We start from the raw sequence: 25,174 nt of genomic DNA on the forward strand, positions 1-25,174 counted from the left end.
TTAATTTTCAAAAAGTTACAGCTTCGGATGAAACCCTGGTGGTTTAGGTATGTTATTAGCTAATTGATGAAGAAATTAATTATTTTACGATTATTATTTATTTATTTTAATTATGCAATTAATCAATTATTGTAATAATAATAATAATAATGCATTTATTTTATATAGCGCTTTTCAGGAAGCCCAAAGACGCTTTGACAGAGTGCAAAACATAATGCATAGCAAAACATAAAAACAATTGCACACCTGTACCTCCTAATACCGTCTCGATGTGCTGCACGGCAGCATCGCCGGCCGTCAAAGTCTCCCCGGCAAAGTCGCGAGCTGGAGGATATGTTATTGTTACATCTGTACTTGTTTTGGACTTTTTTAAAACAAGGGACAAAGTGACCAGTTGAAATGTAAATAGACGGGTCAATATATGAAAAATAAGGGCCTAACCCCAAAAAAAATTATAATAAAGGTTTTTTTGTTTTAGGTGTATCATTAGGTTGTACTAGACCCCTGAAAAAAAGTTTACCAAAATTTGACTCCGGGAAAGTGGTTAATTAGCATATTTTCAAAATGGCACCCCCAAAATTTTCAATTTACAGAAAAAAAATTTCTTGTTCAATTTAGACCCTATAAATGTATTACAAATAGATAGAAACATGGTTGCTTTACCTAATGAACACATCAGAAAATTTCTATGACGTCATTGTGACGTCATAATGACGTTGCTGTCTCAATTACGTCATATGATATCATGAATCATTACTGTTTTTCCTTACTACCAAGACTTAAATAAATATTTTTTGTTTCAGGATTTGAAACTGGATAACGGAGAGCTTGACGAAGACGTCTGCCCAATTTGCAAAGCGAGTTTGGAAGACGCCAAGGACACTGATGTTTCCAAACTTTCAAGGAAGGGTGTTGAAAAAAATCAACAAATCAAGCCAAGAAAGGGGTTGTGATGATGTTGTCGCAAGACCAAACCAACGAGTACACAAGAAATGTCGATCCTCGTGGACAAATGAAAAAGCAATCAAACAGGCTTTAAAACGTTCTTCTGAATCATCATCACCTGTAAAGAAGAAGAGCCGCCGTATTAGCTTAGGGCCATATGACCCTAAAAAGGACTGCCTCCTCTGTGGCCATGAAATTTCTAAGGGTACTCATGGACATGATGAAAGTGCCGGTAAGATTCTCACTGACTGTTTCCCTCAGACGATAGTTAAACATTGCAAAGAAAGACACGATGATTGGGCGCATATTGTTCAGGGTCGAATTGAATATCTTGGTACAAATTTGCAAGCTTCTGACTGTGTTTACCATAAACGCTGCAATACCTACTTTCGATTGGGGCAGGAAATGCCAGACCAGTTTCGATCAGAGGCAGTGCAAAAACCAAAACACATCGGGCGGCCCACAAACGAGGACCAGCGACAAGCATTTGTGACAGTTTGTGAATATTTGGAAAGCAATGATGAAGAACAAATTACGATATCTGAACTTGTGAGCAAAATGGGTGAATACTTACTTGAAGAAGACTCTGTGCCATATGGAAGGCAATATTTGAAGCAAAAACTGATAGAACGCTACAATGATTCTATATGCATAGCGGAAGTAGAAGGGCTTCAGGATATAGTGACGATGAGGGGGAAAACTGCAAAAATACTTCGTACCTATTTCGAGACTTCAAAAGATGGTGATTCCGAAAGTCAGAAACGTGCAATCATTGCTACAGCTGCCAAGCTCCTGAAGTGCGATATCAAGACTGAAATCCCATCAGTCACTGATCGATATCCTTCTTCGCAGAGCCTCAAACTAGACACTACATTAGATTACTTGCCGATTTCACTGCGTACCATGTTGAATAAACTGTTTGTGGGGACAGATAAAGATGAAAAAGTTGCTGCTATCGGGCAGTCAATAATACAAGGTGTTCGCCCGCGGGCACTTGTAGTGCCACTTCAAATAGGACTTGCTACTCAGCTACACCATGTCTATAAGTCACGATTTCTCATTGACACCTTGTCTGTGATGGGGTTTAGCTCTTCTTATGGGGAGGTGCAGAGATTCTTGCAAAATGCTGCTGATGTGGTTGCACCAGAGTTACTTGGGAAAGGATCATCTGGTACAGTATTATTCGCTGCTGATAATGTTGACCACAATATCATAACTCTGGATGGAAAAGGAACCTTCCATGGAATGGGAATGGTGGCAGCAACAACACCAGGACAGGTGACAACCCATGTTGTCAATAGGAAAAACGTTTCCAAATTGAATGTGAAAGAAATGTCACGGGTTGATATCATTGATTAATCGCTTCTCCACATTTGCACGTCGTAACATTATGTTTGAAAAACTTCCAGAACTTCACTGCCCTGTCCCAGTTGTAGACATTCTATGGGAGCTCTCATTCTGTTTCCACATGGACACACCCAACTGGCAGGGAATGATGAACATAGTTCATAGCGTATCTGACCACCCTGGAAAATCATCTGTCACATTCCTACCAATGATCGACATGTATCCAAGTGAGCCAACTTGCATACTCTCCACACTTAGTTTCATTTGTGACCTAGCAGCGAAACACAAGATTGCGCCAATTGTGACATTCGACCAACCCTTGTTCTTTAAGGCCTCGGAAATAATCTACAATTCACCAGAGTGGAGCCACCTGAAGAACATTACGTTGATGTTAGGAAGTTTCCATACGTTGATGAACGTGCTCGGTGCTATTGGCACACATCGCGGGTTTTCGGGATGGGAAAGAAAACATTCTTTGAGAAAGTTGCCAAAGGGGATGAACAGTTAAAATCCTGTGCACTTGCTTTTACCAAACCTGGCCAGACAGCGGACACAATAGAACAGCATGGTAACCAGTCGATGGTTTTACTGTTTTCCGGAAAGCAAACGGATTATCTTGCTTCTTTGCGACATTCGGTGTTTAAAAAGAAAGTGGTTTCAGCATCATCCTTTGTTGCGCCTGCTAGACTCCCACCAACTGCATCTGCGACAAAATTCCATTCCCTGCGTGCGTACTATCAAATAATGACATGGCTAGGACTTGAGAGCAATTTGGATGCCACTGACTGGGGTTGGAAAATTGAGGACAATCAATTCGCACCAGTTATGACCGCAAAAAACCCTGCGCCGGACAATTTGTTAAAGATTGTGCATTGCAATTGCACGACCGCTTGCACAACACAGCGCTGTACATGTAGGAGGTACGGTTTACCTTGCACCTCTGCTTGTGGAGAATGCCAACTTGAATCCTGTGAAAACCCAAACAACGTTCGTCCAATGGATCAAGATGACACAGAAGACAGTGACGATGATGACTAATGGTATGTGACAGTCATAACTTAAAGGCTCTTAGTGGTTTCTGACATTCAGTGTGTTATGGACGAGTTTGATTTCATTGCCTATTTCTGTAAGGACAACCAGCTGACATGATATTTCCCTTCATATGGTCATACGGTGATGCAGGGATTTGTTCCTAGGTTGCATGGTGTCATGACGTCACTACCAATAACCATGTATTATTCACAGACCTTTCAGAAAATACTGTATTGTATAGGCAGATCAAATTTTCAAAAATTTTTTTTCACAAAGTGTGTATTTGTTGAAAAAAGTTGATAAAAATGCATGTATTATTCATTGTCGTCATCATTGACGTCATAATGACGTCATAGAAGTTTTCTGATGTGTTCATTATGTAAACCAACCATGTTTCTATCTATTTGTAATACATTTATAGGGTCTAATTTGAATTATAAAAAAGTTTCCTGTACATTGAAAATTTGGGGGGGGTGCCATTTTGAAAATATGCTAATTAACCACTTTCCCGGAGTCAAATTTTGGTAAACTTTTTTTCAGGGGTCTAGTACAACCTAATGATACACCTAAAACAAAAAAACCTTTATTATAAATTTTTTTGGGGTCAAACCTTACATTGACCCGACTAAAAGTTAAAATGGGCGACAGTTCATCAGCACAAGCCCGCAGCAAGCCGGGGCTGATACGATCAGGACCAGTCGCTTTTCTGACCTTCAAGTTCATCAGAACATGTCGAATGTGGATGTTGGTGGTGGTATGTGTGGGTGGGAATAGAGGATAGGGTAAGAAGGCGGTGTCATCAAGTAAAGAAGGAAAGGTGAAGCAGGCCGAGGGTGGTGCTTTGGGGTTGTAGAGAAGGAAGAGAGGGAATAGCCAAATTTTGGAGACTTTGGAGAGAAAAGGAAAATGAGGTTGTCGGAGAAGCAGCAGGGCTTATACTTCTCGTCATTTAAAAAATAAATATTAGACAGCTGGGCCATTGTGAAGTCTTATTTGAGACAATTTCATATGAATTCTCCCTATTTTCACTTTTAAAAAAAAATTTTTACTCACCTTGTATCAAGCAATCACTCTACCTTTGTCATCTTTATCAGCTTCGTCACTTTTATTAATCAAACATCCAAGGTAGATCCATGATATTACAAAAAGGGGGATCACATAAAGCTGGTGACATGTCCTAAAAGCTGTCAAAAAATTGAAGACTTGCGACATATTTAACGATACATGGATATTTCTGGTCGTAATCCTTCTAAAAAAAATTCAGCCCGACATCTTGCTTGTTATACCTGGTGGTTTCGCAGCTGTGCTTCTCCGGGGCGGCTCTCCATTCATTGATGGATCCCACGGATGGTGCAGTCATTTCGTGATTCGAGCGGCTGTTCCACGGTTCCACGACGTGATTCATCATTGGTTGTACCTGTGCTCCGAGTCAGCTTCATTGAGTGCTCTCTCAATCAAAGTGGAGCTCTCAAGAAAATGTCAGGAGAACAACGCTTGTAACCATGGAGATTTGTACGTTTCAGTGAAATTGGCATTTGCTCTCCTTTCTTCAACAGATTCCATCACCATAGTCCCTGGACACGAGAGCAAACATCCCTTCGACACCTTCTCAATGAAATATTTGTGCTTTTAAAAGCACGGCCTCAAGGTGGGACTAGAATACTCTACAGCTGGACCATGACGAACTAGAGATATGTACAAAGGTTAAACTTTTTTTCTTCGTAAAGCCGGGAAAGCATCTTTTTATCATTCCTACATTTTGATTTGGTTTCTTTTAACAATATCTGCCACATGAGCACCAGCTGTCAAGTCGTTCAATTTCAGAATTCCCAAGTCCTGCTGTTTGACTTCCTAAAGATACATCTCCACTCATGGAGTACGTCAAACGGACAAGACTGCACATCTCTCAGCAATGAATCTGAGGCTGGCAAGATGGCCGAGACATACAGGTACGCACACTCACCTTTAAGCTACCAAGCCTGGGTTCGAATCCAGACCCAGCTATAAAATGTCATCCTGGTGCTTCGCAGGCATGGCGATTCATCAGTGTGTGCTGTGGCGTCCCTTGGATGGACCACTGGGTATCCCTACAGATATCCTGCCAGTTGGTGGACGTTAAAGACCCCGCGGTGTCCTTCCTGAAGAGTAGGCGAGCTATCGCCGGCACCATGAACAAATTACAAATTCTAGCTCTAACCAAGACGTGGGTTCATTCTTAATTGTTATGGCATCAGTATCAAGAGGCAGCCATAAGAAGAAGAAGAGGGAGAAACGGACGTAGAAGAAGAAGAAAAAAACAAAAGTACAGAAGAAGAAGAAGGATTGAGGCTGAGTTACACAATGTCCTGAACCAACCACAGAATTAAAATCTTCCTGGAACAGCAACTCATCACAGTCCTTCTGATTGTTAATCTCTAAATAAATCTACGTGTTGTCGACAAAAGCTAATTAACGGTAAATTTCACCCCTACGTATAGTGGGGGGGCCAATGTAGCAGATTGAAATGCCCAGTGAAATTGCTTGTTAATTTTTGGACACTGGTTGGGCTGTCTTTAGGGATGATATAAGTTCTAGAAAAAATATGTCTCCAATTGTTTCAAGTTCTTTATGGCGGCCATTTTGGATTTTCAAAATGGCGGATGTCGAAAACGTAAAATTCCATTATCTTGGCTTCTAAATGACCTAGAGTTTCGATTCTGGTGTCCAGTTGTACATTTTTGGGGATAGAGAATTGAATGAAACCTTCTTTAATAACCTACAAGGGATAAAAATAGGTTTTTATGGCACAGCCGAACCAGTGTCCAAAATCTAACTTAATGCACATCTATCTTAATTGTTATTTGTTATTTGTATGCACCCATGGCAATTTGAAGGAGAAATGAACACTGATGATGCTGAAAAGCATGTACCCAAAGTACTCTATGCTTTCCTCCGCTGGCTACTGGAAGGACCAGCCACGAGCATTGAGCCAGAGACTATGCGCTCAGCCACTATTCATCGAGATGTTATAACCATCAGTCAGAACATCATGTACGGCTACAAGTCAAAACGCCAAGTCACGTACAAGCCCAAAGAGCCAGATGCACCATTCCGCCATCGCTTAGAATGGCCACAGCAGCTTGCCGTTGCCATTGTAGTCCATCAGTCCACCAGAAACAAGAAGCTTCTGGATTTCCTGCATGGGTTCGGTCTGTCTGTTGATTATAGTCGGATCTTGCGGTTGGAGACACAGCTGGCCAACTCAGTCATAGAGTCTACGACAGAACAGGGTGTATACTTTCCAAGAACCATGCGCATAGGGACGTTTGTCTTCTTTGCAGTGGACAACAGTGACTTCAATGAAGACACACCTGATGGGAAGCGGACACTCCATGCTACAGCCTGGGCACTCTACCAACGACGGGAACATGCACCCTCCACAGATGAACATAGAACACTGACACTACATGACCGAAAGGCCAGACACCGCTCACTCAAGGTTCTGACTGCTCCAGACTTTGTTCCTTGCCAAGCACCAAACAAACAATCTGCCACAGGTACCACGTATAGCTTCAAGACACGGTCAAACCCAGATGTCACCAAGCCGTACTCTGCGACGGACACAGTGTGGCTACTTTCACGCACAATCATGCGAACAGCTGAAGCTGAGGACGTACAAGACGACATCATCCCACCAGATGACCAGCTGCAAGCTGCAGAACCCCAGCATGCTGACCCTGTTGGGTCACTCGTCCACGATCCAAAACAACCACCTGGCAGTAGGATCAAGCATCACGATATCCCAACTTGGACAGCCTACAACTCACTGCTCTCCTCTTCGAAGCCTCTGACAGAGGTCAACGCCCTGCCATTGGTAGCAGCACCAGCCCATGAATGGCAAACACTGATAACAGTCTTGAAACAGACACAGCAAATCAACTGCATGGTCATGGGTCCCGATAGGAAGACAGTGATCACCTTAGACATGGCCCTGTATGAGCGAGCCAAACAGCTGGAGATGACCAGAGATGACTGCAAAGGCAAGTGGGTACTGCGACTAGGGGAGATGCACACTGTGATGGCTGCACTGAGGGCTGCTGGGAATGCCATAGAGGACAGTGGTCTTGACGAGGCTTGGTCTGAGGCTGATATCTATGGCCCAACAACGACCAGACAAATACTGGAAGCCAAGCACATGAAGAGGGCTTTGGAGGCCCACATCACCACTGTCCAAGCCCTCTTCGACCTCTATGTGGACGAATTCTTCCAAGAGCATCCCCATCTGAGGGGCCCATGTACCCAGTCAGCACAACAGGTTGCCCAGAGCTGTCATCTACACAACCGAGAGGAGATGACAAGCGCGCAGAACAACATGCTAGCTGTCCTCGAGTCAAACGAAGTCCTGGAGGCCATGGCAAAGTTTGATGAGAGGAAAGAAGCCAAGAGTCCACTGTTCAAGTTTGTGCGATGCTACATGCGGATGATAATGCTGATATACACATTCATCCGTGCCACCCGTGATGGACAATTTGAGCTTCACCTGTCTTCACTGGATGAGATGTGCATATACTTCTTTGCACATGACAAACAGAAATATGCCAGGCTGACTCCCCGGTACCTTGCAGAGATGAAGGCCCTGAAGATGACAGATCCAGGGATCTACCAAGAGTTCATGGATGGAAACTTCAGTGTCCATAAGAATGAAATCCCCTTCTGTGCTGTAGGTGTGGACCATGCACTGGAGCACATCAACAGGATCATGAAGGTGACAGGGGGTATTGTGGGCATTACCCAGAATGCCAGTGCCCGCGAAAGGTTCTTTCTGACAGCACCAGAGCTGAGTAGGCTTGCTGAAGAAGCCTGTCAGATGGCTGGCTCACAATCAGCTACACGCAAGGAGCACCACGACCTATCAACCACAGTCTGGGCTCGGCAGGAAGACAGCATTCGTCGACTGAAGAATGTGATCAGAGAGTCCATGAATCCCATGACGCATGAGGGTGAAGACCTGACGACTATCATCACCAAGGTGGTGATGCCAGCTGAAGTACAGAAGGATGTCTGCAACCAAGATGAGATTGGTCAGAAAGCGTATAACACGTTTGTTGCAGAGCGCATCAACACAAATGAAATCAACCTTTGGGCCAGAATGGGAAAGGTCAAACTGAAGATGTGGAAGAGTGCCAGGAAAGCTGTGAAGCACAAACTGGCAGACAAGGTTGTAGAGCTGAAAGACGACAGGTCACTGTTTGCGCGCATGCTGATCGTGGCCCGCTCACGACCAGAGATCAACTTGAAGGATGCCATAGGTCAATATGAATTCACCGCGCTTCCACGAACCCTCTTTGCAATGGCTGGGACACTACTACCATGCACAGACAAAAGCAAGCTCATGGGCATCCTAGAAGATCTACCCAAGAAGTCAACTGGCACTGGTCAGCAGCCAGACGACGACAATCCTGAACATACTCCACCCCCTCCCAAGAAGGTGACTGTCATAGACGGCATGGCATTAGTGCAAGCAATGGGTAAGCCACAATGGGTCAAAACATGTGCCCAGTGGGCTGGCCATTTCAATGCAACACTGGACTGCAAGACCAACGGGTATGATGAAGTCCACCTCGTGTTTGACCGATATGATCTGCCAAATTCACTGAAAGAGGCCACACGGGAGAGGCGCCAAGGTGGCAAGCCGCCCACTGCTTACCACGTTCAAGACAGCACCCCGATTGGGAAACTGACAGCAAAACAGTTCCTGTCGCACACCAACACCAAAGATGAGCTAACTGTCTATCTGGCAAAGAAAGCTCTGTGTCACTTTGAGGGGACTACCAAGGTCTTCATCGTCACTTCAAGGCAGGATGTCTTCTCCAACTGCATGGATGTACAGCATCTCCGTAGCTCCCAGGAGGAGGCTGATACGAGGATCTTTCTTCACAGTCTAGATGCCGTCCGAAGAGGTGCAACACAGCTGTACATTCAGTCACCTGATACTGATGTATTCATCCTAGCACTCCACCGGTACCATGAACTATGCAAAGACACATACTTCATCACGGGTGTGGGGAACAAGAAGAGGCAAATCTCACTGGAACCAATAGTACATGAACTTGGTGTCAGGAAGGCTGCAGCCCTACCAGGATTCCATGCATTCACGGGAGCAGACCAGACTGGTCGGTTTGCCGGCAAGGGAAAGCTCACATGTTGGCAAGCCCTCAATAGGTGCTCTGTTGAGGTGGTATCTGCGTTTCATGACCTTGGGGCCTCTGAGGAGCTGAGAGCTGACACAGAAAGTGACATTGAGGCATTTGTATGCCAGCTGTATGAGCCTCGTACTACAGTTGTGGATGTGGGCAAGCTGAGGTGGAGACTGTTTACCAAGAAACAGCTAGAGGCACAGAAGCTGCCACCAACACGGGGAGCTTTACATGAAGCCATTGCTCGTGCACATTTCCAGGCCATGGTGTGGCATCAGGCTGATGTACCGGACCCCCAGCTTCCACAACCAACAGAACATGGATGGAGAGCAGAAGGAGATCAGCTGGTGCCCATCACAACCAAGGACCCTCCAGCCCCAGCTGCCATCACACATCTAATCAAATGTAACTGCAAGAAGACCCAATGCATGTCTCACTGCTCATGCAGGTCTCAGCATCTCAACTGTTCTGAGATGTGTATGTGTGGGGCAGATGAAGAGGTGTGTGGTAACACGGGTCAGGAGCGCCCCATGGGAATCGATAACACTGATGATGAGGAGGATGGAGATCCTTCAATGTAACAATGAACACTGCCAACTAAAAATATTGCACAAAGACATTATAAGTGTACATTTGAACACTAAAGTCCAGCCTTTATGTGATTTAGAAGTGAAAATGATGGAAAAAAATATATATATGTGTTGGCATAAGTGCGTGAAAATCCAAGATGGCTGCCATAAGAACCCTTTTGATCATATGTAGGTGTATAAATGTGTGTTTATTGGATTAAGTATCCGCAAATATGTACATTTGGACACCAAAATTAACACTCTAGGTCATTTAGAAGCCAAGATAATGACAATTTCGGTTTTCAACAAACGCCATTTTGATAATCCAAAATGGCCGCTATAAAGAACTTGAAAAAAATGGAGACATATTTTTTCTACAACTTCTATCATCCCTAAAGACAACCCAACCAGTGTCCACAAATTAACATTTGAATTCAACGGGAAAACATTGGCCCCCCCACTAGTACCAGGAATATGATTATTAACAAATGCAATGGTAAACATCGGACATTGGAAGAAAAAAAAACAACCTCGTACTTCATCCAGAGTTCGACTGAGGAGAATCGAGGGAATTGATGAACACCTTCTTTGTTCTTGCATTTAATTTTCCTATCAGCTTTTGACTTTCGGCCTCAGCAGCTTTTGCTTGTTGTGGCGCGAAATATTTTTTCAGTCACCTGCAGTCACTGCGATTTTACTTGTGTACAATCAATTTGTCTAAAATAATCAATGATATCTGAAATTATAATTACATTTCAAATGAGGCATCGATATCGATTATTTATTGACGACCATGAGTTTAAATGATGACGTGAAAGCTCTAAGTTTTCATTTTATAAAGGTCCACATAAATTATTTTCGTTCACCTTTATAAATTTAGAATGTATTTTTTTTTCCCGTAACTATATTGGTTTGTGTAATGAAATGTATGCTGCATTTTCCAATGTACAGAGAAAACTATTATGGAGCGGTGTATAAAAGATCAAACCACTGCTCAGTGAACCTGGTTTTTCCTCTTTTAATCTCATATCTATAATACATTAAATACAGATTAAGCATTTTAATTTGTCAATTATATAAATATTACGCCGGTGTGAAGATCTTTCATTCGTCGTGTAATTCGTGGGATTATGGGTAAAATGGGCGGAACAACGTTCTGATATAAAATGTAACCGTCGGTTTGTTCGTTGGCGCATTCCTGGCTCACATGTTGCTTGTGTAAAGCTCGCAAGTCTAACCCTAACAACTCGGTTTCTTTAGTTAATTACATGGCCCCGCATGTTGATCGCTGTTTTATTGTTGGTTTTCAGCGACTCCTGGGGTCTTCGATTGTGCGTTTTATGGTAAAAAAAAAAGCCAGCTCCGTGTTGCAGGAATGCGTCCATATTTGTCTTTTCTCTACTTGGATTCCGTTCACTCGATCTCGCTCCTTCGTGGGGCCACATCGATCCCTCGCTCGTTGCTGAGGATGTCGATGTGAAGGGTTCGTCCCTGCCGATCGATTGAGCATGTACGGACAATCTCGGGAGGCCATTGCAAGCAATGGAAATGCACGATTGTTTGCGGCCTCCTTGAAATGTGGGATGGACTGCATCGTGTATTTCCGACATTCCTTTGTGTTCGACGTGTGATGGTTAATAGCGATGTACGAGGAGCGTGGGTTCATTAACTCCGCCACCAAAGGTGGATGGACGTTATGTTTTCATCCCTGTCTTTGTGAACAAAATCTCAAGTTGTGGACGTATTCGGACGAAATTTGGCAGAGATGTAGCGTGTGCGACAAGGACGAAATGATTATATTTTGGTGAAGATCCGGATTCGGCTACTAGAATTTTTAGTGATTTTTCACCATTGGGAGATTGGGCCAAAAACGATAAACAGGATATCTCAAAAAGTTGTGGACGGATTTGGACGAAACTTGGTGGACCGGTTGGGTGTCTGCCAAGGACAAATACATTCGATTTTGGTGAAGATCTGAATATGGATTCGGATATTGGAATTATTTAATTTTTAAAGTGATTCTTCACTATTGGGAGAAAGGGTCAAAAACTATACATTGTGGGATATCTCAAAACGTTATGGATTTTGACGAAACTTGGTGGACAGGTTGTGTGTGGGAGACAAGGAAGAATCAATTAGATTTTGGTGAAGATCGAAATATTGATTCGGATATGATTTTTTTTTTTTTTTGGGAATCTTCACCATTGGAGTGATAAGGCCAACCAGGTGCAGGTATGCTCTATACAGTGTCGTTCTTATTTAATGCTGTGAACCAACTTTAGCATAACAGCGTGATTAAGATTGTGATCGTTTCATCAGAATTGTATTCGTAGTTTCTGAGGATTTTTTTTTTTTTTTTTTTTTTACGAACCACCATAAGAACTAAGAACCACCACCCCCATCCCTCACCCCCTCCCAAGCCCGATTTATATATATATTAATCCCGTGAAACTATGGTACATCACAGGTGCTGAAGGGTGTGGTCAAGTTTCATCAAAATCGTGTGTGCAGTTTCAGAAAAGAAAGTGAATACATATTTGGGTTGGGGTGGGGTGTGGGTCAAACCTGGACCCACATTGACAACCCTCAGCCCCTACCGGAAGACCCTCTTACTTCATGCCATGAACACACTTAAGTTGCAAAATATAATTTGTGGTGATGCGCTGCTGCATAAGCTCCCCAGAATTAACTCCGCCACCAAAGGTTTAGTAAGCTAAAAACCAAGTCATGACGATTTATGTTCAAGGTGGCAGAAACAGTCCATTCTTTATTAAAGAAAAATAATCAAGGAAGAACTCATAACTCTAAGTTACCCAAGAACCCAGTTACAAATCATCAAACAACCACCATTTACACACCAAGACAGAGCAAAATCAAAAAAATAAAATAAACCCAAACATTACATAAATCAGTATTTAGGAAAATAGTAAATTATTATTTTCTTCCAAAGATATACATCCAGTGGCACAAAGCAATTTCAATCGTTGGCAAATCAACTCGACCACCTTTGCCTTATAAATCAAAGAACAATTATAACAATGCTGCACCATTACCCGGTAATCATTTGTAGAAATATTTAGTCTGCAAACCATTGTGTGATAAGGCCGAGAGAACAAAAGAATGGAATGGTGAGGCGAAACACATAAGGCTCAAAGGAAAAGAGGTATCGGACCTTTCATGAGAAGAAGCCATAAGCAGGTAATCTGGAGCTGACGGGCAGAAATTGTTTGGCATTTAAAGAGGAATAGGAATGTGCATTTAAGTAGAGTCAATAATGCAGAATTACATTTAAAAAAACCCTGGGAAGAGTCGTAGGGTTGGAGTGGGAACCCCAACTACATAAAGCACGTTGTTATTTGCTAGTTGGAGACGAGCAGCCCAGGTTGGCTCAAAAAACCATGTTTGGGATGAGGGAAGCAGTGTCGTCACTTCGTGGTTGGGGCTGTGGACGCACCGTGAAGATGCTGGTACGTTGGACACGGTTGCTGTCCAAACGGCGCAACCACATAAACAGCAGCAAAGCAGCTACGGTCGCTGCGAGGCCAGCGAGGACGACTCCCAGTGCTAGAGGATAGCAGATAGAGGTGGTTAGTTGGGAGGGTGGTGGTGGTGACATTGGCATATTGGGTGTTCAGTTTATTTTGGAACTACAGATTGTCCTCACCGTGCACAATGAGGAATTTGCTCATGGAATTGTTCAATGTCGAAGATGCTGCAAATTCAGAAAGCAAGATTTAACCATCGATAATTCAGTGTCCATTTACTTTCAACAATAAACAGTTTTTCCACTACTACTACTACTACTACTACTACTACTACTACTACTACTACTACTACTACTACTAGTACTACCACCACTACTACTACTACTACTACTACTACTACTACTACTACTACTACTACCACTACTACTACTACTACTACTACTACAACTACTACTACTACAACTACTACTACTACTACGACGAGAGGAAAGAAGAAGGGGTTTGTTTTTATCTCGAGTGAGAAGAGAACTCGATGGAGAAACCTGAACAGCAGAATAAGGCCTGCAATTGAGGCACAATCTTTAATTCCACATCAGGTATCGTCATCGTGCACCATCTGTCCATCATGTATTTCGACTTTTCCAGCCAAACCACAAGGCCGATCCAACTGAAATTTGACAACAAGGTTCTGCCCCTGACTGGTAACGGGCATCTGCAAAGCTCGTTTCAGGCACTTGTCCGGAAGTGTCAAAATGGCGGACTTAGCAAATTCCTTCAAAAATCTTTTCCTCCAGATGCACCAGTCAGAGTGCTCCCAAATTTGGGTTCGGGCCCAGATAAGCTCCAGGTGCAGTGGTCCAATTTTTACAATTCAAAACTATACTGCCTCATGCTCAAACCCAAATTATGAGAAAAACAAAATAAAATCATTGGAATTCCCAAAGTATTAACGCCACAACAGCCTTCCTCGCAAACCATTATTCTCTGCGTAAATAACAATGTCCATTGTTCACCGATGTCCTCTTTGGGATTCTGATCCATTTCATGATAACCATGGATCTTTTATAACACACGATGGTTTTATTTGTAGTGTCGTATCTCCTGCCACCTGTTGCACCATTCCAATAGTCATGTGACTGTTTTTACGCACCGTTCATAGTTTTTCTTTTTGGGTGCTTTTTCCACTCTTTGGCCTGGTTTTGGCCTCGGAAGGACTCTCAGCCTTGCGGGCAGCTCAATTCTCATTCCTCGCCAAATTGGAGTTGTATCCAGAAAAGTATCGCTTTTACCAGGACGTCTTACGCGACCAAGTTGTGGATTCTACTTTTAAGACCCGCAGTTTTTCACCAAACTTGCTTGCCAGAAACGTTCTTCTTTCACTCACGGACATTCCATATCTAACGTGAGGCTCGTCTGAGGCCTTTTTAAATTTAAAATAACGGACTTTTCATCAGTTTAGTTTTCTCAATACTGCTCGCTGTTATGTTTGCTTTGTATTAGGATTCCTGAGTGGAGAGGGATTGTAGGTCACATGGTACATTGCCAAAGGTAGCTTACCAGGAATGCTCTCAATGGCACTACATATACTAACAGGGATTCACTATGAATTTCAAGCCAAATTTTCACAAACATTTTTTACCTGCACCACCGAAGATGGATGGATGCAGGTTATGTTTTCACCCCTGTCTGTGAACAAGATATCTCAAAAAGTTGTGAACTGATTAAGACGAAATTTGACAGAGACAGAGAGTCGTATGTCATTGACAGAGAGTCGTTGACAGTGAGTAGTGTATGTGACAAGAACAAAATTAAATTTTGGTGAAGATCCGCATCCGGGTAGTAGAATTTTAAGTGATTCGTCACCATTGGGAGATAGGATATCTCAAAGTTGTGGACGGATTCGGACGAAATTTGGCAGAGATGTAGCGTATGTGACGAGGACGAAATGATTCGATTTTGGTGAAGATCCGGATTCTGATCTGGCTACTGGAATTTTCAGTGATTCTTCACCATTGAGTGATAGGGATAAAACCAACACAGCAGGATATCTGAAAAAGTTATTGATGGATTTGGATGAAACTTGGTGGACAGGTTGGGTGTGTCACAAGACCGAATCGATCCCTTTTGATGAAGTTTTCTAGAGCATTACTTGGTTCCTCCTCATAACACAAGGGTAGTCCAGCATGCAAACAAGATTTTTTTTGAATGTCCCTTTTCTATACATTGCCACATGGCACATACCACATAAAGGGGCCTTTTCCCAAGAATGCCCCTCCTTTTCTATAGTTTACCACATGGCACATACCATATAAAGTGGCCTTTTCTATGCCACTGGCATTTTCCCAAGAATGTCCCTTCTTTTCTATACTTTACCACATGGCACATGCAGTACCATATACAGAGACCTTTCTATGCCCCTGGAATTTTCCCCAAGTGAAAATTAAACTTTCCCTTTTGTAATGCCTGACCCCCCCCCCCCCCACCCCTCCACCTTTCCATTAAATAAAATTAAAAACGATCCAATATCAGTCTCTGGATTGATGTGCTTTAAAGATGAAGTTTTAGAGGGACCCATTGAGCATGCAGTGTGGTCACAAATACCCTCCTGTACCTGAAGGTAAGAGGTCAAAACGATGAGGGAATGGTTACATCATAAACATTTACTCATCCATCGTACCATGATCAGAAGGTGAGCAGACTGTATGACAACCCTCATGAGAGCCAAAGTTATTCTTGTTGCCATGGCAACCACCGTATACGAACAGGCTGCAATTTCCGGTCTCTGGATCGAAGTACCAACGTCTCAATGCTGCACGGCAGGGTCCAACTTCCACCGGCTGGGCACATACAGCTGGAGTACAAGCACGAAAGCATTGCAAATGTCAAATCATTAAATAAAATAAAAAGTTAACCTTTTGTCTTCTGGCTTGCAACTTGGAGCTTGGCATCTATTTTACAAATGGAACGCAGAAAGAACGGCATTGACATGTCAGAGCCTTCTCGTAGTATTTTACAATGGTCCGAGTATACTCATGGTATTTTAATATTCCATATTGGTTTTCCATCCCTATTTGTACGAATAGAGGACGAGGCAGGCTCGAGGGAACGTGGCAACAAAGAACCAGTTTGGGTGGTTATAAAACTAACAATTGCGTGAGGGACACCGATGGACAAACCGAGTGGAGTTTATTGTGCCAATCCCAACTTCCAACCTTGAACTTTTGATACACCTGTACTTTTTCACAATCTTAAATCAAACAGATTCTCCAAGGAGACCAGTCAGGCCAGAAGGAAGAGTCGTGAAGTTTGGGGAGGGAACAAGTTTTCTACACGTACAAATTTGCAGAAATGTAATAATCCTTCTCCACCTCTATCTTATTCCTCTTCCCTCAAACTTCTCTCCCATCTCATTTTTCATCACCTGCTATGACGTCTGACTGAAGCAAAATTTGCTTCGATTAACCTTTAATCACCCGAATCTCGGCACTCAAAAGAGACCATTCGTCAGTCACATGGTACATTGCCAATAGTAGCTTACCAGGAATGCTTTCAAGTGAAACCTGCTTCTCAAATTTGTGACCATTGTCTTTGTCACCTCCACCAACACCTACAAAGATAATGCAAATAACGATACTGCATAGACAAAGTGTGAAGATCAAATCTTACTCACATCAAGCAACAATTGTTAAAATCTTGAAAATAATGAGTCAATATCGGGAAGAAGACAACGCACTGATCATGGGACCACATATGGACAAAAGCAAGGGAAGGAAGAAACAGGAAAACTGCATTCCACAAAGTCATTTCCATTCTTAACTGCAGTTCGTCCACACGAACCCCTCCTCACTTTCGGGGATACCTTTCACGACACACATCTTCACAATCACCTCATGTATGTGGTGAATAGTCAACCCAACAATGGAGCTACATACACACTTAGTCTCTCGAAAACACAACGTTCTGTGAAACGACGTTAAATTAATCTATTTATCTTGTAAGAATTAATGTAAACTAGCCGAAACCTGTGGAACATCCACGGAAGGGAGGATGTGGTGTATGGATAGAGTGTACCATTATGTATGGCATGGGGGATTTGCTTGTCCGAGTAAGAGTTAGGAAGAAAGATGAGAATGAAGAGTGCGTATATGAACAACGATCGCCGACACCGGCACAAATGCATGCTCTGGATTGTCCACTTCGCCTGTCCAATCGGATTGTCCACTTCGGATTGTCCACTTCGCCTTCGCCTGTCCAATCAGCGGACGGCTTGCTTCGCCTTCGCCCAGCAGACGCCAATACGATGGCGTCTTAAGATGGCGTCGTATCGGCAGTTAATCGGATGCTTTTGGGCCCCAACGTCGGCTAATTCAGATTTTTCGAGTATGGCTGTACGTGATAAACAAAGAGTGCGGTTCGTAGATCGTAAATCCATTAGTGCCGTGGGCATCGGGTCACTGGGTGCGGCGTAAAAGGGATAACAAAGTCGAGTCCTTACGCTATTATTATATAGATAGAGGGAAGGAGGGTTAGGTTCATTTATCCACATTGAATGAATCACATTTAAGTAAATACAACAACACACAACATGCATTTTAAGGCCATTTTCCCTGCCAGAGCGGGGGTTAGCCTTGCGGTCCCCATGACAATCTTCTCCATTCATGCCCTATTTTCTGCTTCTCTCCTTGTTAACCCCCTCACCCGCATTTCTTCTTCCACCATCTTTAGCCAAGTCTTTCCCGGTGTTCCCCGTCCTCTACTTCCTTCTACATTCATTTCCATCATTCTTCTCAACCTGTCACTTTCATCCTTCCTCAACACATGACCAAACCATCTCAACCTGTTTCTCTTCACAGCATCCATCACAGGCTCTATTCCCATCATCTTTCATAATTCATCATTTGTCTTCCTCTCTCTCTCAACGATACTCCGCACATCCACCGAACCATTCGCATTTCCACCCTTTCCAGCCTTCGTTGCTGCTCTACGTTCATTACCCATGTCTCGCTCCCATAAATCATAACACTTCTCACACATGCAGCATACACCTTTCCGTTCAGCTTCAACGACACTCCCCTCCTAGTCAGCACGCCACAGTTCCCGAAACTTCTTCCATGCACATCTCTCGAGCAAACGTTGCCGAGTCTGATCCACCTTCTCCATTCAGCATGTCTCCGAGGTAGCAAAATGTTTTCACACCTTCCAGCTTCACGCCGTCTCCAAGATGCAACTCAACATTTCCTCCATTTGCAGCTCCCTCTATGCACACCTTATACTTGAATGTAGCTGCCACATTGGTTAATGACCTTCTCAGACCACTACATTTTTGATGAACCCACTCAGCGCACATTGTACATTGAATGGAGTTCACTCCAACACCCTTCCTGCACACAGCACACGGCCACTTCCCAGTTCTTTCAACCTCACCACATGCTTTACCACTTGCCATCACCCTAGTTTTTCCGATATTCACCTTCAGACCTTTTGTCAACATACATTCGTTCCACTTGTTCATCTTCTCCTTCAGTCCATCCATACTTTCCGCAATCAACACCAGATCATCTGCATACAACTCCCACGGCAAACCCTCCTTTACATTCCGAGCCAGCACCTCCATCACAGCTACAAATAGTAGTGGACTTAGTACCGACCCCTGATGCACTCCCACCTTCACCTCAAACTCACCACTGTTCCCGTCCTTCGTCCTTACAGCTGTGCGCACTCTCTCGTACATTGCCATCACTACTCTGATCAACCATTCCTCCACTCCTAACTTCCTCAATGCCCATGTCACTGCTTCATGTGGAACCCGATCGAATGCTTTCTCCAGATCAACAAACCCAAGAAACAACTTCTTCCTCTTCTCCACGTACTTCTCCTGCAACTGCCTTGCAATTAAAAGGACGACTGTCGTTCCTCTTCCTGGCATAAATCCAAACTGCAATTCGTCGACCTTCACTTTCTTCCTTATCCTCCTATCCAACACCTTCATTCCATGCTCCAATAACTTTATCGCTCGATACGAGCCACAGTCCAGAGGGTCACCTTTCCGCTTGTATAGAGGGACGAGGGTACTCAGTTCCCAATCCACTGGAATGCGGCCTTCTTTCACCACGAGATTGCAGATCTCTGTCATTCTCTTCACACCCCAATTTCCCACTGCCTTCAACATATCTCACACAACTCCCATCGGCCCTCCCGCTTTTCTACTCTTCATTGCTTTTATCGCTTTCTCAACTTCCTTCTCAGTTATCTTCTCTGCCGGTCCTAAAACTGGGTTACTCTCTATGATGCCATCCCATTCATTCTCTGCATTCAACAGCATTTCCATATATCTCTTCAATCTTCCTTTAATTCCATCTGGGTCCACAACGATTTGTCCCACTTCATCCTTCAAGCAACTCACCCCCATCACATCACACCTCTTTCGCTATCTGCTTTGCAATCCTGAATACTGCTCTGACCGTCTTCCGAATCCAAGTGTTCTCCGAACATTTTCCTACATGCCTACATGACATTTAAGTAAATGTGAACACTTATTGTTAATATGTTCCATATTGTACATTGCAATATAGTTCGATAAATAAATGTAAACTAAAAGACAAAATAAATAAATAAGCCACCCTTTGTTAACATAAAATAATGTACCATTGAGATCCGGAGGGTTCTCCCTCTTCCTGTGACTTATCTTCGCAGCACTCCGATGTAGCACTTCCAAACACGACTTAATCTTGTCTGCATTTGTTCGAATGGTACGTACAGTAGTTGGAGCAAGACCACGCAAAAGCGATGTCTGCAGCACGTTCATCGTTGTCAAAACGATGCAAAACATCCATTTCCACTGTGAGACTGATGCTTTTCCAATGCTTCTTGGCACCAGTAGAATTAGCACTTTGCACTTGATGGTCGTTTTGAAGCCATGTCAACACACTGTTCGTCATTTCCATCAACAAAGATAAACTCAACCATTCCTTCAAAACTCTCCATTCCTCATCCATGGCAAGTTAAACTGTCACCACACCATTGTGTTATCACCACATGTGGCTGCCATTTCCACAGCATCCAATTTGGATTCCATCTGGGTTTATTGAGTATCAGATTCATCCCATCTCGTACACCAGTTCATCCCATCTCATCTCATCTGCAGCTATGCTATCAATCATGTCTGCCCTGGTACACCAAATCCTATGTCGTACACGAAGCATAGATTTAGCTCTCCAGGTTGCACAAACCTTCCGATTACATAAGAAAAGGTTAAGAACTACGGCTCAGATGCTTTATAACAGAGCCAAGAGGGTGCAGACGTGCATGCTGGTGGGAACATACCTTCCAACTGCTCGACGCAGAAATCGTGACAGTCGTTCATCGATAGGAAGTTGTTGCCGTTCGGGTGGCAACCGCCATATGTAAACCGGGTACATCCTCCGATTTCACGATTGTAATAAAATCGCACGAAGCTGGCACGACATGAGCCAGTCTCAGGTGGAAGCATGCAGGCCTCTGCAAAGGACGACATCACAAAAGGAGTCAGAACAATCACCGATTCATTTGATACAAGGATGAGGTACAACAAGACATTTCACCTAGGAATTGACCAAAAAAAACAAGTACATTCCACCAATGCAAATTTTGTAAATTCATAAATTCAACTGAACCGATTAATTTGTACAACTTTTGTACCCCCTGCCCTCCCTCCCCCCCAACTTAGGCCCTTCACATCCCACTTAATCTGCCAATTTCAAGAGATTTGCTATAAAACAAATGACAATGTAAAAAAAAAAACCCCAAAAAACCCACAAGAGCAACCGGTAGTTTATCATTCTTCAAATGTTAATAATGTAACACATGGGAAGAGAATGTGGAGGGGGAGGGGTGTGGGTGGTGTATCTGTGAAGAACTGCTGCTGTTTGAATGTGTACTGTGGATCCTTTTTGGCACGAGTGACCCCCATCTTGCATTCACGGGACACAAGCAATATTTATTTACACTGTAAACTGCAAGTCCGTCCAGGAAGTCTGTGTATACCCTTTGTGCTTTTTGTAATCCAAGCAACTGTAACTCTATACTTTCCATGTCTAACGCTGAAGTTCTTACAGCACGTTGTACAAACCACAGAATTATCTGCTGTAGAGGTTTTGAAGGAATTTTTATTGGTTTTTAATAATCAGGTAAATAATGCCGTTTCAAACTTGCATGTAAATTGCGGCAACTGCTCGGCACTTTCATGAAGAAACCGATGTGACCGAAAAAAAGCAGCAAGGATCTGATACTTATCCAGATCTCCTGCCTTTTGGGTGGTATGAGGTACAGATCTGTGTAACATGAAAGCTAAATCACAAACGGTTTTTGAAATACAGCAATACCCTGCTTAACGTCACTTGAAATAAAGTACAGTGTACAGTATACAGTATAAAACTATTAATTTTTTTGGTTCTAGTGTGATCTTGGCTCGTGGAAGAGCCAGGACACAGAACAAATTAGGCCAACATGCTGATTCTGAGGGCCTTTCACTCTCTCACCACAGACAGGTTGGCAGTCTTTCTATCTTCTACCAACTCCTCTCCTACCTAGCTCCCCCTGCTCTGTGCTCTGTCCCCCAAATATTCCTTCAGGTCGCACAATATCTGCCAGCAACCCTCTTCTGATGAAACTACCAAAATCAAGACTCTGCTCACCTTCTTTCATTCCTCTTTTATCCCACCTCTGGAACAAACTCCCACACTCTCTTCAATCCCTCTCCTCCCTGCAGGTCTTCAAAACAGCTGTTCACCACCATCTCTTATCTTCCCCCTTCCAAAACCTCTATCTTTTCTATCCCCGTTAATACACCTTTTTCAAATTCCGTAAGTTTTCTTTCAAATTTTCAAAGTCCTAGTAGTGTCCATTTGTTTTATACCGTGTACTCCGACACCTTTCCCCCCCCCCCCCCCCAACCAACCCCACCAGCCCCGTCCCTTCCATAGAACTACCGATGTCCCTGCTCTGTTGTTGCTTGTGTGCTTCTCTCTCTCTCCCCCTCTTGTCTCCCATTCCCTTTATGTTTCGTATGTGTTTCCATTCATGGTTTTGTGTTTTATGAGTTGCCAAAAAAAAAAAAATGGTAGAGAGCGCAAGGGGTGGACAAAATGAATACATCAGCAAAAATTTTTGGAGGTGTGGAGTGGTTTATCAGGTGTAGAAAAAATCATGACTTTGGATGGGGGATGACCTGAAATGGTGGTTAACAGCTGTCTTGAAGACCTGCAGGGAATAATAAGATTGAAGAGAATGTGGAAAGCCGTTCCACTGGCAGGAAAAAGAGTAAATAAAGTGGCATTTTTCAGACCTGGTTTGTGCACGATTTTTGTCCAGCAGTTAAAGGTTATTGTGAAAAAATGTTTTTGAAAACAAAGCGCTGTTTCTGTTGGACTGCGCACCAGATCATCCAATAGACCGAGATTCATCAAATGGCATCAAAGCCGAAGTTGCGTTTCTTCTTCCAAACAACTTCTCATACAACCGATAGATCAGCGTGCCTTCCGAGCATTCAAGGATTACTTCCTGCGATGCACCTCTTTCAGGTAATATGTGACTGATGGCAAAGACAGCCAATCCATACGAGACTTTTGGCAGTCTTCAAGAAGGTTTGCCCGAAGTGAATCAACGACTTCACGGGATTCAAACCCGAGCTATCCACACTGCACGATGAAACGCCAAAATGGCCAACGAAGAGGGATTTGACGAAGTCAACGCATGAGATATGGAGGAGTTACTGAACTCATGGGGAGAGTTTGACAAACAAGGACCTCAGAGCTCGACTAACAAGGCTGAAGAAGCAACAGAAGAGGACCAATTAGAGAGGATTTTAACGTGCAAAATACTTTCAAACATTCTGAATAAAGTAAATGAGGCTCTGGATCACGCGTCTAAAAATGATCCTCACTGAGTGAATGGAGCACTGTGGAATAGAGTCGAATGCTTTTTTTCATGCTGCGTTGAGCTCTACAAGGGAAAAAAAGAAAATGCAAAGACAACTTTCTCGTGACTAATTCTTCAAGAGATAACAGCCTGCACCTGCACCAGACTGAGGAGAGCGGCTCAGATAACCGTACCACCCGTTCCTCTCCCTCGGAATTCCTATCAACTCACATCAGAGAAAAAAACATTCGGTGGCATCAAATGCGTCCAACGTTAGTTCCGATATAAGATTGGCGAGTGTCAAATTAACTGTTTTTGTTACCTCACACTACTCACAATAAGTTAGGGATATTGGCAGGTTCTTGTGTGGTTGATTTTGTGTATTAATTATGTTGAAAAAAGTTGTTGGTCCTAATTCTATGGTTATTAATATGTGAAAAAACACAGCATTCTTGATTACAAAGCCATAACCCTAACCCCTATTTATAAATAAATAAATAAATAAATAAATAATAATAAAAAAAAACTCCCACACTATCCCTAACTTATTGTGAGTAGTGTATTTACCAAATGTTTTTTTTTTTTCAGATATGTATTATTTTACATCTATTCCCTGTATATGAATCCGCATTATGCTATTGATGATGCTAATGGAAGTTACAATTACAACATCAGACCGCATCCCTCTACCCCCATTAATACATGCAAGTCTATGGGAAGTTAGGAACCGCTTAACATCGTTTTGCTTAACATCATGTCCTTCTGGAACACATCTACAATGCTAAGTGAGGTATTGCTGTGTCACCTACACAGGCCAAGTTACCGAGATGGTTGCCATGGCAACATAATTGAGCTAAACATAGCTGTGATCTAATCAGGTTGAGAAAATGTAATGTGGAATAGATACGAGTATCTGTAATATGAAAGCTAAATGTTCAACAGTTTTTTTAAATATCAAGTACACAAATGTACATGGACGGATGATCTGTTGGACAGCTCATATTAATGTCCCCAGTCTGACTTTGTCAGAGGGGGTGAGAGACAAAAGGAACACATTTTAATGTATGCAGGGATAAGGGCAGTCTGTCAGACGAGAGAGTGTGCCAACCAATTGTTCAGGTTTGAAAGGTTGTTAATCGAGGAAGGGGAGGTGACAACAAAATAAAACACCGCAAACACCCAGGTTTGAAAGTCCTTGCAAATAATAGAGTAGTTCCTCAAGACCGCAGACCGGAATGTCTTATCATGAATATTTCGGTTGTTATTGATCAGAAAAACCACTAACAATCCCACCCATCATTACAATGTAATCTATATTATAATAGCCGGAGATGATTCTGTCTGTCTGTTGGGTGTCTGTCCGGGGTGTGGCTTACTCGGTTTGCAGAGTAGCTCCACCCATTCTGGGAGTGGCTTCATATAATTATAAACAAATATCCAACATTTTATTAACTCGCATAGCTTTGAGGCCTGTTTTGTAGGCCCGTGGTGTCTTGCTCTCTCTCCGTTTTATTTCAAATCAAATTCGATATATCATTTCATTTTTCACAGTCGCTAACATAGTTTTAGACTCAGTTGAAAAAAACCGGGAAGAAAATCCAATGAAAGTTGCCCTTTATAGAACGAAATGAATTCTCAAACGCCTGTAACTTCAAGGCCATTGAGTCTCTCTCACGCCTTTATCTCCAATCTAACTCACCATACGATTTCATTTTTATCGATGGTT

The 25,174-nt window shown here is 43.0% G+C and overlaps 2 protein-coding genes across 2 annotated transcripts in view; both read right to left on the reverse strand.

Annotated features, from left to right (window-relative positions):
• LOC144894263 (carboxypeptidase inhibitor SmCI-like) overlaps positions 1-10,744 on the reverse strand; it is a 37,962-nt gene extending 27,218 nt beyond the window's left edge. The window contains exon 1 of the mRNA XM_078786617.1: positions 10,600-10,744. Within this exon, the coding sequence (XP_078642743.1) occupies positions 10,600-10,669 (70 nt within the window). The 5' untranslated portion in view covers positions 10,670-10,744. The remainder of the gene's footprint in view (positions 1-10,599) is intronic.
• Positions 10,745-12,803: 2,059 nt separating this feature from the next.
• The window catches only part of LOC137436640 (boophilin-G2-like), a 33,189-nt gene continuing 20,818 nt past the window's right edge, over positions 12,804-25,174 (reverse strand). The window contains exons 2-6 of the mRNA XM_078786616.1: positions 20,878-21,051; positions 17,093-17,161; positions 16,232-16,405; positions 13,734-13,781; positions 12,804-13,633 (exon numbers count right to left, since the gene is read on the reverse strand). Coding sequence (XP_078642742.1) covers positions 13,458-13,633; positions 13,734-13,781; positions 16,232-16,405; positions 17,093-17,161; positions 20,878-21,051 — 641 coding nt within the window. The 3' untranslated portion in view covers positions 12,804-13,457. The remainder of the gene's footprint in view (positions 13,634-13,733; positions 13,782-16,231; positions 16,406-17,092; positions 17,162-20,877; positions 21,052-25,174) is intronic.

The sequence above is a fragment of the Myxine glutinosa genome, chromosome 11 (genome assembly GCF_964187855.1).
Source record: "Myxine glutinosa chromosome 11, kmMyxGlut1.1, whole genome shotgun sequence".
Lineage (NCBI taxonomy): Eukaryota > Metazoa > Chordata > Myxini > Myxiniformes > Myxinidae > Myxine > Myxine glutinosa.